The 17,477-nt window shown below is 45.9% G+C and overlaps 1 protein-coding gene across 1 annotated transcript in view; it reads right to left on the reverse strand.

The window, feature by feature from the left end:
- Window positions 1-17,477, reverse strand: part of LOC121554662 (DENN domain-containing protein 4C) — an 86,769-nt gene that overhangs the window by 10,755 nt on the left and 58,537 nt on the right. The window contains exons 3-23 of the mRNA XM_041868330.2: window positions 16,559-16,811; window positions 16,108-16,177; window positions 13,910-14,079; window positions 13,132-13,373; window positions 12,853-12,919; window positions 12,645-12,703; window positions 11,462-11,606; window positions 11,078-11,253; window positions 10,794-10,894; window positions 10,155-10,373; window positions 8,956-9,101; window positions 8,435-8,473; window positions 8,123-8,256; window positions 7,720-7,852; window positions 6,578-6,784; window positions 6,137-6,265; window positions 5,606-5,753; window positions 5,075-5,236; window positions 4,647-4,772; window positions 4,291-4,434; window positions 2,914-4,100 (exon numbers count right to left, since the gene is read on the reverse strand). Coding sequence (XP_041724264.1) covers window positions 2,914-4,100; window positions 4,291-4,434; window positions 4,647-4,772; window positions 5,075-5,236; window positions 5,606-5,753; window positions 6,137-6,265; window positions 6,578-6,784; window positions 7,720-7,852; window positions 8,123-8,256; window positions 8,435-8,473; window positions 8,956-9,101; window positions 10,155-10,373; window positions 10,794-10,894; window positions 11,078-11,253; window positions 11,462-11,606; window positions 12,645-12,703; window positions 12,853-12,919; window positions 13,132-13,373; window positions 13,910-14,079; window positions 16,108-16,177; window positions 16,559-16,811 — 4,057 coding nt within the window. The remainder of the gene's footprint in view (window positions 1-2,913; window positions 4,101-4,290; window positions 4,435-4,646; window positions 4,773-5,074; window positions 5,237-5,605; window positions 5,754-6,136; window positions 6,266-6,577; window positions 6,785-7,719; window positions 7,853-8,122; window positions 8,257-8,434; window positions 8,474-8,955; window positions 9,102-10,154; window positions 10,374-10,793; window positions 10,895-11,077; window positions 11,254-11,461; window positions 11,607-12,644; window positions 12,704-12,852; window positions 12,920-13,131; window positions 13,374-13,909; window positions 14,080-16,107; window positions 16,178-16,558; window positions 16,812-17,477) is intronic.

Genomic DNA, 17,477 nt, shown 5'->3' on the forward strand with positions numbered 1-17,477 from the left:
GCGCATTTCCGACTGTAGGCATGCCTTGTGATTGGGCTACACTCCACAGCTAGGCAATAATACAAAAATAAACTATTGATCCTCTGTGACCTAGTCCTGGTGTAGTCTTCTGAATTATTTCATTTTTCTGAACAGACAGCAGTATTTCTATAACTTCAATTTATCAGGGGTGCAGCGGCACCGCCAGCACCCTTCCCGCAGCTATGATTCTATAAGGAAATAAATGATGAAGTGCAACGCTGGAGAGATGAGAGTTGCAGGCTCATGTCTAGCAGAGCAGAGAGAGGGCGAGAGATCATAGGAAGTAAATCTCATTCTAGTTCTGTGAGAGATACAGGCGCGCTTCTCTCTCTCTCACCACAGCAATGGCCACACGTTGGTCTATAGGCTACAATGTTGCGAAAACCATAAACCAGGGCCGGCCCAACTCGAATCAATTCTTAGAATATCAGGCACGTTTTCACGGGGCAGGAGAATTACAGATGAGGCAACTTGAATTAACTCTGATTGCGTTTATTAGTGAAAATTATTTTTCATTCCAAGAGAGGTATTGGATCCTGGCAAATGGGTTCCGGAACGAAACAGTCCAAAACTGAGTTCAAATTAAGCACTGGTTATGGGGCTATTTTGAGTCTATAAGTGCAGACCAATTCCTGTATATATGAATGGACAAACCCATCAATCACGTGACACTATTAATTCCTATGTGAAGACTCAACAGCGCATTGAAGCCAAATGAAGTCGGTTAAGATGGCGTCTCATGTAGACATAACGTGCAGTTTGAGCTACTCCAGGAAGTGACGTTGCAGGCTAGCCCCTCTCATTGAGTAACTCAAGTTGAAGGATGAAGGATGAAAGATGAAGGATGACTGGTTCAAGGACATGCATCTGGTGTATTAGAAGCAATTATTGGTACTATGATTGTCTTCAAAACTTTTTTGTATTTACACGAAGATTGCAATTTTTCCATTCACTATAATGGGAGATCCTGTTTTCAGCTAACAATGCCTGGAGTACCATGGTCGGCATTGAACTTCCACGGCTTCAATGAGAGGGGGGGCAGTCATTCTCCCCTGGCGCAGATTAAGGATATCAAAGATCTGGAAGGATTCTGTATGGAGGAATGGTCTAAGATCCCTCCCAATGTGTTCTCCAACTCATAAAACATTTTTTTTAAAGGCTCAGTGCCGTTGTCCTCGTAAGGTATGGTATTAAAAGGTATTGAAAACAGGGGTGTCAATGCATTTTACCCCAAACCTTTTGAGAAAAAAAGTATTACTTGTTACACAAAATCTTTCTCTGAACAATTGTATTAGTATAAAATAACATAACTTACCCTTTTTTGCATATAATATACAGTGGGGAAAAAAGGTATTTAGTCAGCCACCAATTGTGCAAGTTCTCCCACTTAAAAAGATGAGAGAGGCCTGTAATTTTCATCATAGGTACACGTCAACTATGACAGACAAAATGAGGGGAAAAAATCCAGAAAATCACAGTGTAGGATTTTTAATGAATTTATTTGCAAATTATGGTGGAAAATAAGTATTTGGTCAATAACAAAAGTTATTGGCTAGGCCACTCCAGGACCTTGAAATGCTTCTTACGAAGCCACTCCTTCGTTGCCCGGGCGGTGTGTTTGGGATCATTGTCATGCTGAAAGACCCAGCCATGTTTCATCTTCAATGCCCTTGCTGATGGAAGGAGGTTTTCACAAAAAATCTCACGATACATGGCCCCATTCATTCTTTCCTTTACACGGATCAGTCGTCCTGGTCCCTTTGCAGAAAAACAGCCCCAAAGCATGATGTTTCCACCCCCATGCTTCACAGTAGGTATGGTGTTCTTTGGATGCAACTCAGCATTCTTTGTCCTCCAAACGCGACGAGTTGAGTTTTTACCAAAAAGTTATATTCTGGTTTCATCTGACCATATGACATTCTCCCAATCCTCTTCTGGATCATCCAAATGCACTCTAGCAAACTTCAGACGGGCCTGGACATGTACTGGCTTAAGCAGGGGGACACGTCTGGCACTGCAGGATTTGAGTCCCTGGCGGCGTAGTGTGTTACTGATGGTAGGCTTTGTTACTTTGGTCCCAGCTCTCTGCAGGTCATTCACTAGGTCCCCCCGTGTGGTTCTGGGATTTTTGCTTGTGATCATTTTGACCCCACGGGGTGAGATCTTGCGTGAAGCCCCAGATCGAGGGAGATTATCAGTTGTCTTGTATTTCTTCCATTTCCTAATAATTGCTCCTACAGTTGATTTCTTCAAACCAAGCTGCTTACCTATTGCAGATTCAGTCTTCCCAGCCTGGTGCAGGTCTACAATTTTGTTTCTGGTGTCCTTTGACAACTCTTTGGTCTTGGCCATAGTGGAGTTTGGAGTGTGACTGTTTGAGGTTGTGGACAGGTGTCTTTTATACTGATAACAAGTTCAAACAGGTGCCATTAATACAGGTAACGAGTGGAGGACAGAGGAGCCTCTTAAAGAAGAAGTTACAGGTCTGTGAGAGCCAGAAATCTTGCTTGTTTGTAGGTGACCAAATACTTATTTTCCACCATAATTTGCAAATAAATTCATAAAAAATCCTACAATGTGATTTTCTGGATTTTTTTCCCTCAATTTGTCTGTGATAGTTGACGTGTACCTATGATGAAAATTACAGGCCTCTCTCATCTTTTTAAGTGGGAGAACTTGCACAATTGGTGGCTGACTAAATACTTTTTTTCCCCACTGTAGCTCAGTATTTGAATTATTTTCTTCATCTTTATCAATGGTGTCAATCATTTCGGACCCCACTGTATATCATCTGGCTGTTGCAGGTTATTATTGTGCAATTAATTACTATTTTACTTTATCTCTTAGTTAATCTAGCTATGTATGCATGTTATGCAGTCCATCCCCACTCACCTCGTCGTCGGAGTAAGAGTAGGCTGAGGCCACGGCTCCCCACACCTTGCTGGCCAGGTTCCCTGCCTGCTTCATGCCTGACTTTAACACGTCCATCTTGGGACCCGAGAGCAGGGCGTCCATCTTCATGCCCGAGATGGAGTTGATGACCGAGCCCAGCGAACCGCTCTGTGACGACCTCACCAGCGCAGTCAGCGACGATGACCTTGGGTTGGCCACAACACCCCTGGAAGAGGCAGGGCTCCTGGAGGCCTTCACAGCGAAGGTCTTGGAGCGTGTGACGGCTGCGGGGCTGTGTTTAGGCGTCGTGTCCCCGCTTGACCCCCCTGGGTGTTTGACAGGGGGCATGGGGAGGCTGGACCTCCGTTCTAGAGGTTGCGTCACTGGGGCAGCATCCGGGGAAGAGTCCCCTCCCTGGCCCCCCTGGTGGAGCTCCATGCTACAGGATTTGGGGCCAAGCTGGCTCCGGAGGCTCATGTACATCTCAATCTCGTCGGCCAGGTTTCGGGACACCACGGCAGGCAGGGATTGCGGCAGCTCCTGACTGGTTACGGAGGCTAACTCCTCGTGCTCCGAGACAAGGAGGGAGAGGGGGTCTGCCCCTACCTGCACCTCCTTAATCTCCAAGGTTGGCAGAGAGATAGAGCCCCTCCCCCCTGAATCTCTTTCCTCATCTTCCTCCTCCAACTTTAGACCAATCTCATCCTTTTCTCCTGCCTCCTTCCTGCCACCTTTCATCCTCTTCTCCTCTTTCCATATCCCCTCCTCCTCCTCCAGTGGGGTTGGGTCCTTTACTGGCCCCTCCTCCTCTGACAGTTTCCCCAGAGTCGGACCCCGCCCCTCCTCAGACTCCAACTCCAGGTCCTTAAAAAGGGCTTTGGCCGCACTGGGAAGCGGCTTTGTAGGCGGGGGGTTGGTGCCGCCCCCAGAGAGAGCCGCCGCCAAGATCCGTGCATCTGCGCCCATGCGGCTGGCGATGTGGTCCACACCATGTTTCTCCATCAGCATGCCGGCACGGCTCTCGGCACTGAAGCTGCAGCTGCGCTCCGAGAAGGCCTTCTGGCGCTGGACCTGCCCCTGGACTGCAGGCCCCGCCACCCCGGAGCCACCCGGGGCTGCAGACTTACCCTCCTCCAGCAGGGAGACGTCCTCGCTCTGGCTGCGCAGAGAGAACAGCTTCCCAGGGGCTGGTGGTAGAAATGAACACATAGGCCTTCAATACTAGGGGACATTTTCTGTCCACAATTTCCCCCAATAACCATAAGGAGAGTTCAGTGCTGTTTTGAAGACAAAAATGTTACCCCAAATATCAAATGTGTAAACCTCAGATATGAGATTAGGTTTAGATTTAAGTTTGAGTCTGCTCCCGTCACTCACCAGTGTCTCCTCTCTTCAAAGCGGTATCAAAACTCGCCCCTGTGGACAGCTTGACGATGCTAGGGACATGTGGGAGGGCTTTAACAGGGCCGGGGGGCTCCAATACAACCACTGCACTGTCCAACGAGCCAGCTATGTCCCCACCTGAGGAAACATGATTGCACACCAATAGCAAAGGTGCATAAAGATGGAGGAATTCAGATAGGACGTCATTGTTTTTCGCACTACCCATAGAGTTTTCATTAAAAAAAACCTGAATATAAAAGACTGACACATTGCATGCCCATCTAGCAGATGAACTCTCGCCATTACTATTCTATGTTATGCCTGAGACTGGGGTTGGCTGTATTGGTTACCGTTGTGCTGTGCTTTGGGCTTGCTGCACTGATCCACGGCGATTACAAGGGCTGCTGATTGAGCCAAATCCACTAGGTCCTGATGCAACTCATCTTTAGAGCCATAGCCTTGATCAGACTGAACTCCTGTGGGACACAAACATATTGACTTAATCTACCCAGTCTTTTAAGATCTGTGCACATCTGAAGGTTAGGGACTATGGGCTAGGTGCAAGAAGTTAGGGCATAGGAGCTAAGGGCTAGGAGCTAAGGGCTAGAGGCTAGGGACTAGTAGCCAGGGGCTATAGACGAGAGGCTAGGGGCTAACAGACGAGTAGCTAGGGGCTAATGGTTAGTGGCTAGGGATAGGGGCTAGCAGCTAGGGGGTAGGGGATAGGAGACGCTGTACATGTAGGGACTTCGTCAAGTGTCTCCAGGCTGCAGTCTACCTCTGCTGCAGTGGTTGTCCGTGGCGTCTCCTATGATGAGGCTGCGTGCGAACAGCTTGTGATCCTCTCCATTCGCCTCGCTGGAGCTGTCCACACTCCAGTGGCTCAGCCGGTCGCCGTCGCTGCTCGCCGAGCCGCCCACTGATTGGCCAATATCACTTCCTGTGTCCCAGATCAGAGTTTTAGGTGAGCAAGCTAAAATGAGAGCTACTGGCCTTAACCATGTAGGAATAACACAAACAAACAATAAAGCAAGGTGGTCTGTACAGTATATTGTAAATAGAGTGTATTGTCCTACATACAAGCACATGTACATTACATAGTTAAAATAGATGAAATAAGTAGAACGTGATATGCATTTGGTGCAACAATCAATCAAATGTCAGCAGATGTCACAAAGTGCTATACAGAAACCCAGCCTAAAACCCCAAGCAATGCAGATGTAGAAGCATGGTACTGTGGTGTTTGCACTCCAACCTAAGTGATTGACTCTCTCCCATGCTCTGTCTCTGTAGTGTTCTGACACCTCACCTGTCGTGATGATGGTGGGTCCATTCATGGCGGGCGTCCGGTGGACTGCCTGTTTGAATTGAGAGACAGCGCGCGCCACGTTGCGCACCTTGGCCCACATGAAGAGACCGCTTCGGTTCCGACTGGGCCAGGGGCCTTCCAGAACAGCCTGGAAGAATGAGTGGAGAGGAGATTAACATGGGCCTACTTTGGATTGAGGTATTTGTATGGGCTAGTTTAAAGGGATAGTGCGAGATTGTTGCAATTTTTGTCTCTGCATGCAGTTTGAAGGAAGTTGAAGGTAGTTTCGCGAGTCATTGCTAACTAGCGCAATGACTGGAAGTCTACAGGTACAGCTAGCAAGCCAAAATCTTGCGCTATCCCTATCCCTAACCCTAAATGGTTGCAGATATGTAAGGTCTAAGCAATATGGTGGAAGCGCCACAACTACACATCTTAATATCCAGACCAAACATTAAAGGGTTAGGGTCAAGGTGAAGGGAGTGAAATGGGACCATATGTATGTGTATCGGCTGGTTAAAAGTACCCTACCTTGTTGTAGTATCCATAGGTGATAGCATTAGGGTGCACTCCCGCCTTCTTCATCTCCACCAGAACACGGACGGCCATGACAGGCTGACCGTACACGCCACACAGCTGCATCACTACACGGTAACACACCTACAGAGGGAGAGATGGTGGCTATGTGTGAGAGGACACTCCAAGACAATAAAAACCTAATGGCTACAGTAGACTTCCACTGAAGTTATCACTGTAGTGGAAGTGATAATAGTAGCAGACAGACAGATAGACTCAAGCCCACTCACAAAGACTCATGTTCACAAACATCCTCAGACAAACAGACACACACGCTCATGTCCGCATACGTCGACAGATAACCAACCATAAGCACTCACAACCCTACATACATATCCCCCCCAACCATCCAAACACCCAATAAACCCCAACCTCCCCTACCCCCATTCCCCTCACCTCATCCAGCACCTCCACCTCAGAGGTCCTCATTTTCAGCAGGACGTTGTAGGCCTGCTGCATGGCCCAGCTCTTGGACTGGGCCAGCCTCACCCCCACGGGCAGACAGATGAACCACAGGCTGTAGCAGTGGCTGAACAGACACTTGGCCCACAGCGGAGGGTTGGAGTAGAAGCGCTTGGCCATCTTGTAGGCCAGCTTGATCTCCTGTGGCAGGACACAGAGTTCAGTTCAGTTCAGTTCAATTAGCTTTATTAGACATGCAGACAATTTACTGATTATGATTGATTTCAGATGATGTATTTCAGATTATTCTCCTTTGCCATTTCCTGATGGTCAGAGATGGGAGGAGAGAGTTGGAGTGAGTGTGACTGTGCACGTTCCTAATGGTGAACCTCCCCTTCCTCCTCTCTCTGTAGAACAATGGCCTACAAACAAATACTGCTTGTGGTCTTTGAGGCGAAAGCAGCTCACACTGGCTTGATATCCTGTCCCGACACCCACAACTCAATGTTTGTGCCGTGGTGAGAATATGCGTGAATATGTTAATATACTTGCTAAAAGGGCCAGACAAAGCTACACATACAGTTCTGCCTGAACTGGAACAATATATTGGCCTCCCACAAAAGAGGAGAAAGAAACAACACAAAAATATAGTTTCCTCTGAGGTCTATTATTCTAGAAACAGGTCACAGTGGCCCCTTTCCCTCCCCAAACACACACACACACACACACACACACCTCGCTCTTCCCCCTCTTCCATTCCTGTCCAAAGTAAAGCTAGTGTTGGAGGCTGACGTGTGCAGACTGGCTTTGAACCCCTTCTCTGCCCTGCTGTAAATAAGTTGTTGCTGGTGACCGTGGTGAGTGACTTATTGTTATTGGAACCATCACAGCCTGAGAGAATGACTCCGCAGCAGGCAGTATCCATTGCAGGCTAGGTTATTCCCTGACTGGGGAAGTGGTTAGGTGGTCAGGGCAGTACAGAAAGGTTCCAGTGGGTAGAACCAGAATGATCAGGAAAGTACCAGAATTTGTAAGTCACTTTCTTTTGTTGTTTTCCCCCTTCCCTTCCTGCAGAGTTGCAATAAAGCAAACTGTTGCACCTGCTTATCTGGCTGACTGTGTGTGTGATCGTGTACCTGCTTGGTCCTCTTGGCCAGTAGTGCAGGGCTGTTGGACAGGCTGGCCCCTGGTGTACTACTCCTCAGCGCTGGTATCACCTCCCTGGGGCGGTCAAACAGGTCCAAACGCAACCGAGGAAAACTCTTATAACTGAGAGAGAGAGAGAGAGAGAGAGAGACAGAGACAGAGAGACGGAGAGAGAGAGACAGAGAGAGAGAGACAGAGAGAGAGAGACAGAGAGAGAGAGACAGAGAGAGAGAGAGGAGAAGAGGGAGATGCCACAGGTATGAGAGTGAAGCCAATGCAGAACCGCTTCCGATCCTCCTGGCCAGGTGCACTGTCAACCCTTCACAACAGAATTACACTCGCACTATAAAACACTACCAGGCCCACTGATGTTAATTAGGGGGGTAAGCTCACCTGTAGTAGGCAGGGGGGTCAGACCCATCCTCAGTGGCAGGGGGTTCTGGAGGCATGACGAAGACCGTGTGCTCGCTCTTCTGTGATTCGTCTAGTTCCATAAGCTTGGTGTCCTCTGAGGACTCACCCTCCACCTATGGAGAGGAAAACATGCTCTTAGTGTCAACGCACATGGTAGTAAACACACACACACAGACAAATCAAATCACTACAACCAGATCGAAAACCATTCTTCTAATCAATGCATAAAAATTTGACAGACCCCAGTTGGAAAAGGTGGTGTTAAAACTAGACTACGGTGTGATGGATTACCTTAGTGCCTTTGTCACTGCCTTTATCGGAGGGAAATAGCTGCAGGGGGAAAAAGTGAGAGGAACAGATTCAATAGAGGAAATTAGCCTTCCTCCATCAGTCTCCCCTGGAGGAATGTTACGACTAAGTCACCAATAAAACAACATATAACAAAAAAGGTATTTCATGGGGAACGGTGGAAACTGAAAAATGCCACAGAAATTGGGTTAGAAAATTGACGTCTGTCTGAGGCACTTGCCAGGGATGATGGAGGAAAGCCTTGTTCTTGTCTAGCAGGGTTTGGGGGTACATTTTCAATTCAATTCACTTCCTGGCTTGATGGGAGTTGGAATGGAATTGGCCCTAACCCAGCAGGCAAAGCGGCATAAATGACATCATTTCAACCAGTTTTGCCCGCTGGAAACACGGTTGGATTTTTACAAATTATTAATTGAATTTCAATTCACTTCCTGGATTGATGGAGTTTAAATGGAATTGACCCCAACACTGATCCCTGATGCCTGGTTCTTGTTAATGCTCACCTTCTCAATGCAGTCATCGAAGAAGGCCAGGCCCGTGTCCTTGTCGCTGACGAACGTGCACTCCTCGATGAAGCGGATGAAGATCTGAGTCTTGGTCAGCTGGGAGTAGAACTTCTGGTGGGTGCGCTCCCTGCTCTTCAGAAACCCTGGTAGAGGACAGAGAGCCAGGTCAATGGGCCTATTCCATAGGAAACGCTACACAAACATTATCTAAACACTAAAACAGGCAATGCTGTGTGGCCAAAGATGAAATAAAAAAGCCGAAAGGAAATATGCTTTGTGTTACAGTGGATTTTAGTGGCCTTTTTTAAGTTACAATTCCACAGTAAAAAAAAAATCTATATTATATTCAGTGAATGGGTAGTGTGGTCTTGTAAAGTAGCCTTTTAAATCAAATAAACAATATAATATACAGTATATATCGCTATATTTTCTTCCGAATGCATTTTATAAGTGAAAGTGAAGGTATTCAACCCAGGTGTATAGCCAATATAGCTAGCCATAACCAAGGTGTGCAGCTCTTTCCCCACTGGTTATGCAGCTTCCATTGGCCTTAATGGACCTAAATGAGGATGCGATGCCTTTCCAAGAAGCCTGCGTCAGTGGAAAGAATTTACAGCCAATGCCATGGATGATTGATTTCTGACACACTGAGCAATCACTAAGTAGGCCTGTGAAATAGGAGACTTGCCTGTTATGAACACTTGGAGGAGCAGTCAGATATGCTATCGGTTTAACACAGCCCCTGGATTTGACATTAACATAATGTAGAAAATCCATTTAAATACTTTGAGAAATGTGTGAGATTGCAACAAATGAAAATGATCATTTGACTTTCCTGATGTTTTATCCCATTTGTCTTTTCTTTTGTCTGTTTTGTGTTTCTCTTGAGACAAAACAGCGCCTGCGTAAGATCTTGTTCTAGGTGCTGCGATGAATTTTCTGGGCAAATAAATGAAGGACTAAAAATGATCCATCCATTCTCACAACGCAGGTCATATCGTGAGTCTGCAGCAGTGACCTTCTCGGAGGGGGCCTCTGTGATGAGTTTGAGGCAAGGGCGGTAACACACACATACACAGCCTGTACTAACCCTGTAGGTCGTATAGTGAGTCTGCGGAGGTGGCCTTCTCGGAGGGGGCCTCTGTGATGAGTTTGAGGCAAGGGCGGTAACACACACATACACAGCCTGTACTAACCCTGTAAGTCGTATAGTGAGTCTGCGGAGGTGGCCTTCTCGGAGGGGGCCTGGGTGATGGGTTTTAGGTAATAGCGGTAGCCCTTCAGGATGTTGGCCATGAAGCGCAGCAGGGCCTCTTGGATCTCCATCTCCAGGGAGGTCATCTTCTTGTGCCAGGTGAAGTCCGCCTCGATGGGGGTCATCTCCACTGCCAATCCCTCTTGGGCTGTCCGACGCACTGAAAACAACCACCAGACTGGATATAAACATTTCTCATTTTATTCACATTTCACATACCAAAGGTGGTCCTCTGTCGCTCAGTTGCAACGCCAAGCTAGTTTGTACAATTCCCGGCAACACCCGTACGTGAAATGTATGCACACATGACTGGGAAAAGGATCTGCTACAGCGAATATATTATTATTATTATCATTATTATTATATTACATGAGCAAAGCAGGCTGAATGCACCATTTACTCATCATCGGCTAGATAGCTAGAATTCATTCATAATTTATATCTAAAGACGTATATTCATAAATAATTAACTTCTATATCATACGTCCAACTGATGTACTTTTATCCTGAATGCATTGGCCATGAAGCAATTGCTATGAGGGTACAGTTGAGGTGACGGTGACTGTGACTGTGTACCTACCGATGCCCAACTGGTGGTGCAGGTTGGTCAGGGAGGTAAACAGACTCTTGCAGGGTTTCTTTGGGAGGTTTTTCCAGTTACTGTGTCTCTTCTCATCAGACCTGCACAGATGGTTCAAAATGTTAGTATGGTGTTTTTGGAATATGCTCATTCTCGTGTAAATAATTAAATATTTTATATGCAATATATGGGAATGTTTGGGGGTATTGACAACAGGTTGAGTGTGTAAACAGATCCACATGTCAAAATGGGGGAAATGCTCCTTTCAAGTGTATGGATCTTACAGGTAAATAGTGTTGGTGTCCAGGTCCACACAGACCACGTCCGGCGGGGGGTCATAAAGGTCAAAGTAGCGGGAGTCCACGCCCACGATGAAGGGACAGGGGGCATTGAGGACCCCCGCCAGGGAGAGGGGGCACAGGGGGATGTACGGGCACTGCCACTGGAATGGAAAGATCATCTGGAGAGAAGAACACAGATGGAGAGAAAATCTAACTTCTATTTTACATTTTGATCTAACTTTTAACCTAAAATCAGTCCTACATGGGACTGTTACACTGTATACCAATGGTAACTGGATAGAAACTCCAACCAACCAATTAATAAGTCCCATTTTATTCTAATTTTTACATTTTAAAAGCTGTATGACCATATCCTGTATCACTCACAGCCACTACGGCCTCTGCTACCCCGGTGAGTACAGCGGGTCTCAGGGAGTGAAGCAGGATCTTACTCTCCAGCAGGACAAAGTGCAGCAGCGTGGCACAGTTCTCTGAGCCCAGGTTCATCAGCAACGTACTGTAGTCTGCCCCACTGAGGAGAGGAGGGGAGGGGAGGAGGAGAGAGAGGGAAGAGGGGATGAGAGGATGAGAGGGAGAGAGGCAAGTTGGGAAGAGAGGAGCACAGAGGGATTGGGAAACAATTCAAATTAGACTCAGGGATCCAATGGCCGGGGCATCAATGGTTGGATTGGATGAAGGGAAGCCATCTTTGAAGGTAGGTTTGTAATTGGTACAGGTGCACTGAGAAGGTGTGTGGGCAAATAAGTAAGGGAGGGGGTGAAGGTAAACTGGATTGAGACAGAAGCTCAGGTTACATTGTGCCCTTGCGACAAAACATGTTCTTTTAAAAACCTTTTCAGGGGAAAGTACTTTTCTTTTCAGAGAATAACAGTTTCAAACTTTGCATAGCAGCAAACACTTATAAATCTGGCCCAAAATTATTATAAGTCTGGAGAGGAAAAAGCCTGATGATAATGATGGAACATATGGTATTTTTAGAACATTATGAGGTTTATTGGCAGAATGCAATGGCAGCATAACAGTTTATTTAATATGTACAGGCTGGATTTCTACACTAAATAATGAAGGTCCTGTCCACAATGTGACAGACAGGCAGTGCTGTTTCAGTTTTAAAGTGTGAATAATTTGACCTTGGAAAACTGACATGAATTAATGCGTTTTGCATTACGAAGCTAGAACCTTTGGAGGGTGCTGGATGATTGCTTTTTCTAACCCCGGTATTTCCTTTGGAAAATCTGTGGTTGATGCTCTACCATGATAACAATAACTGGGCCCAGTCTCTCTTTCTGGTCCTGAAGCCTAGATTATCACAGCTCTAAACTTGTTGAGAGGATTTACCACCATCTGAAATCCAGCTATGAGAATACGATGAGGGTTCCGATTTTGAGTGTGTGTGTGTGTGTGTGTGTGTGTGTGTGTGTGTGTGTGTGTGTGTGTATGGCCTAAATGTGTGCAAGTACAAAATCAGATTGACCCTTTGAGACAGCCGATAATGTCAGGAGAACACACATTTGCATGATCCATTCAGCCAGCTTTAAATAGGTCGTACCTGAGAGGCAGAGGAGTGCACACAGGTTGTGCGAGCATCAAGGTGTCATGTGCAGAGAGCTGAAAGAGAAAACAAAAACAAAAAAATTTCACCCTGCCACGACACCAGTTTTTTTTCCACACATCAAACACATTCATTCACGCAGAGACAGACGCAAAAACCCCAACAAACTTCCCTCGCTAACACAAAAAACACAATGACATCTCACCTGGACCAAGATTCTGGGCCTCTGAGGTGAGGGGAAGGACACGTTGTGCATGAAGTGCGAGATGTGCCTGTCAAAGAAACAAACCAGCAAACAAAACCACATTAGTCTCTACCAACACCCACCTACTATCAAATTCATTTATAAAAAAAGTCAAATACATGATTAAAAAACATTCATCCTGAGCTACACCTGATTTAGTTGTCCTGGTACAATGGAACCAATGGAATAGTCCCAAAGCAAATCACAAGCTTCCAATATGATAAATGACGCAATCCTTACTTTTCGATGGGCAGCGGGTGGGGGCCCGAGACGGACAGCTTGTAGAGGAACATGAGGAACTTGCGGAAAGACTCGAAGAAGGGCCAGCGGGAGAGCAGGCAGATGCACTTGTTGGTGTTGACCGTCCGGTTGGGGATCATCATCTTCTCCACGGTGGTGAGCAGGCCCAGCTGCACCTTCTGCTTCTCACTGAGGAGATCTATGGGGTAGGCCTCGTAGAACTGGATGGCTGCGCCGTACACCTGGGGCAGATCAAATTATATAACAGATAGATTCCTGTGTTAACATGTTTGTTAACAGATGTTAACAAATGCCCTTTCCGCATTTTTATGATATGGCGAGTAGTGTTTGTGCACCCTTTACACTAAATTGCTAAATGTGTTTACGTTGAACGCCACCCGTCATCTCAACTGGCATTCAACGTTTACACAACAAAGTACAATTTCATTACTCCCTCTAGCTCAGAGAGAAGTGACATGGTTTGGGACATAACTTGTGATCAGATTGTAGTTTGCTCAAGGGGCAGCTGACATTCAGGTGCCTTGAAACACACAGCCTGAGGAGAAAACAAATATTTCTACCCATTCCCACTGCCACATGCAGCTCAGGAAGTGAGACTTGAATGTTGACTATTACAGCTCTCAATCAATCTACAGTATCACAGCGCTGCTCAGCGTTGGCACTCCATGGCCGAAATTGAACAGCCCTGAACTATCTACTCACGGTTCATTGTAAATCACTGTTAACTGATATAATACCATTGTTATAGTCCACCTACCTTTTCCCCAGAGGAGTTGGTTAACACAAAGGTGGAGAAGACGGGCAGAGGGTAGCGTGTGTTGGGGGCCCAGCACTCGATCTTAGCCCCCATGGGGAGGCAGAACAGGGGCACAGACTCAGACAGGGGGAAGGACTCATAGTCATCCTCTGGGTAGCGGAAGATGAGGCCTGGAGGAGAGAGAGCAATCAATCAATCTTTTTTATACGGCAAGTCACACAAGACATACACTGAGTGTACAAAACATTAAAGACACCTGCTCTTTCCATGATATAGACTGACCAGGTGAAACCTATGATCCCTTATTGATGTCACTTGCTGTCACTTGCTAAATCCACTTCAAATCAGTGTAGATGGAGGGGAGGAGACAGGTTAAAGAAGGATTTTTAAGCCTTGAGACATGGATTGTGTATGTGTGCCATTCAGAAGGTGAATGGGCAAGACCAAAAATGTAAGTGCCTTTGAACGGGATATGGTAGTAGGTGCCAGGCGCCACTGGTGTGTGTCAAGAACTACAACGCTGCTGGGTTTTTCACGCTCAACAGTTTGTGTGTATCAAGAATCGTCCACCACCCAAAGGACATCCAGCCAACTTGACACAACAGTGGGAAGCATTGCAGTCGACACATTGTAGAGTCATGCCCTGACGAATTGAGGCTGTTCGGAGGGCAAAAGGGGGGTGCAACTCAATATTATGTTTGGTATAAACATACATGTAACATTAATTTCATTGGGGTACACTGAAAGCACTAGACTACATATCCCAAGGAGAAAATGATGTCTACAGATCCCACTACACAATAATAAACACACCTATGAAGTGAAGACAGGAGAAGGGAAGGAAGGATGAAAATTGGCTCACTTGGCTGTTGGAATAAGATCAAACCCCTTTCCCTTGTCATATTTTCATTGACATCAGCCAGTGTGCTGAGAGTCAGGACACATTATTTTCAAAGGAAAGCAACACTTTGCTGACCAAGACCTTGTCACCCCATGGCATTTTGTGAATTTCAGAGAATGCTGTCAAAATAAAGCGCTCAAAAGAGTAGGCGGGGTAGGAAGCAGTCTGTGGTCTGGCGAATAAAAAGCGTCACCTCACAGGAAGAAGGCCTAGTGGAGATAAGGTGTGTGTACGTGGTATCTGAACAGGGGCCCGTCTAAGCCAACACCCAGCTCTGACCTCCGAAAGTAGCAAGTACGAGACAGGGAACAATTCTGCATTATTTACAAGAATGTGGATACCGGTACATGGAGGGAAACCATCTGAATAGGGCCTTACAAATGTCTGATTATGGGCTAGCTGTCCTCAGAAACATCATCTTTCTAGTAAGAACACATGCAATTTTATTTTCCATAAGAACCTGTTTGGAGGTCATTCAAATGAAAAACCAAACGTGACAAAGATAAACATAGGGCAATTGCAATGACGCACAATGACACTGTTTTCCACCTTGAAATAAATGGGCACCAGAAATAAGGCTGGGAATGCTGATGAGAAACACTCAGAGCTAATTGCATTAAGAGTTCTGATTTGCCATGAACAATTCTAATGTGAGGCTGTGCCCTTTTCTACATTTACATTTACATTTTAGTCATTTAGCAGACGCTCTTATCCAGAGCGACTTACAGGAGCAATTAGGGTTAAGTGCCTTGCTCAAGGGCACATCGACAGATTTTTCACCAGATTTTCGATTACTGGCACAACGCTCTTAACCACTAAGCTACCAGATAGATGCATTGGTTTGAAACTAGGACTGTGTCCCAAATGGCACCCTATTTCATATATAGTGCACTACTTTTGACCAGGGCCTATAGGGAATAGGGTGCCATTTGGGACCTACCCCATATCTTAAGATTCAGAAGAGCGACAAAACCCCCAAACGAATCATGCCATTTATTCCAGGAATCATCAGGGAGAGTATTGTGCAGTTTCCAGGTATTTGAGTGACAGATAACAGAGCTGGCATATGCCAGTGCATTTAGTCTTATCTACAGCACACAGAAAGCTCCTGTCAATTCAGATCAATCATAAGAGATCAACATACAATTACTTTGAAGTCATCTCAGGTGCAAAGCAAGCGGAAATATATGGTAAACAGCATTAAACAAAGGCCAGGAAATAATAACTATCCATCAATGTGAGCAGAAAAGGCAGACCGATGCGGAGAGATGGTAGATAGACAACAAAGAAGACTCACCGGCTTTGTAATTGATGGAATTGGACGCCGACACTGATTTCTTGTAGCACAGGAAAACGCTGGAGCCCCACTGGAGGATGAAAAACAAGACCATGTGACTTGTGGCTCAAAACAACATTTTCAACGCTTAATTTCAACAGAATGTACTCGGGGTGAGTGCCATGGCCTACATTTCATAATAGGTATATTCCAGCCCCATACATTCCATCCTCATTCCTTCCCCAAAGTACTACTTTTAACCAAAATAATAAATATGTGTTGGAACAATTGAGCATGTGGGCTGTAGTTCATTACCAATGGTAAAGTATATGACATCTGGCAGATGGTTTTAACCACAGTCATGCGTGCGTACATTTTCATATGGGTGGTCGCGTCGGGATTCAAACTCACAATCCAGGTGTTGCAAGTGCCATGCTCTACCAACTGAGCCATAGAGGACCAGAGGACTCACCATGCCACAGTTGAGGTTCTTGTCCACCTTGCAGAAGGTGTGCGGCGGCGTCTCGCCCTTGCTAGTGACGATGACGCAGATGTCGGTGACGGCCAGTGAGTTCTGGGGCTGGACGGGCGGCGCACGGCGGAAGGTGATGAAGATGCGCTGCGAGGTGGCAGAGCTGTTGTTGACGTTGGCACAGCGGCCGTACGGCGTGGCCTGAATGACCTCACAGCCCTGGATGAGACGCTCCTTCCCTTCGTATAACACCCTGTGAGAGAGACAACCATATGAGTCAAATGACATGTACATATTCAAATACACCCACTCACGCATTAATACGTACAACACCAAACACATTCACAAACGAGACCTAGGCCAGAATCTTTGTAGAGCACCCCGAGACACACACACTCAACAATATGAGCCAATAACGTACACATATTCATATGTATCCACTCACACATGAATAACAACAAACACATTCAAATAAAATTGTATTGGTCGCATACACGTTTAGCAGATGTTATTGTGGGTGAAGTGAAATGCTTGTGTTCCTAGCTCCAATATTGCAGTAATATCTAACAATACACACAAATGCACACAAATCTAAAAGTAAAAGAATGGAATTAAGAAATATATAAATATTACGACGAGCAATGTCGGAGTCCGGAGTATATATATATACACTGCTCAAAAAAATTAAGGGAACACTAAAATAACACATCCTAGATCTGAATGAATGAAATAATCTTATTAAATACTTTTTTCTTTACATAGTTGAATGTGCTGACAACAAAATCACACAAAAATTTATCAATGGAAATCAAATGTATCAACCCATGGAGGTCTGGATTTGGAGTCACACTCAAAATTAAAAGTGGAAAACCACACTACAGGCTGATCCAACTTTGATGTAATGTCCTTAAAAAGAGTC

This window comes from Coregonus clupeaformis, chromosome 39 (genome assembly GCF_020615455.1).
Source record: "Coregonus clupeaformis isolate EN_2021a chromosome 39, ASM2061545v1, whole genome shotgun sequence".
In the NCBI taxonomy this organism is placed as follows: domain Eukaryota; kingdom Metazoa; phylum Chordata; class Actinopteri; order Salmoniformes; family Salmonidae; genus Coregonus; species Coregonus clupeaformis.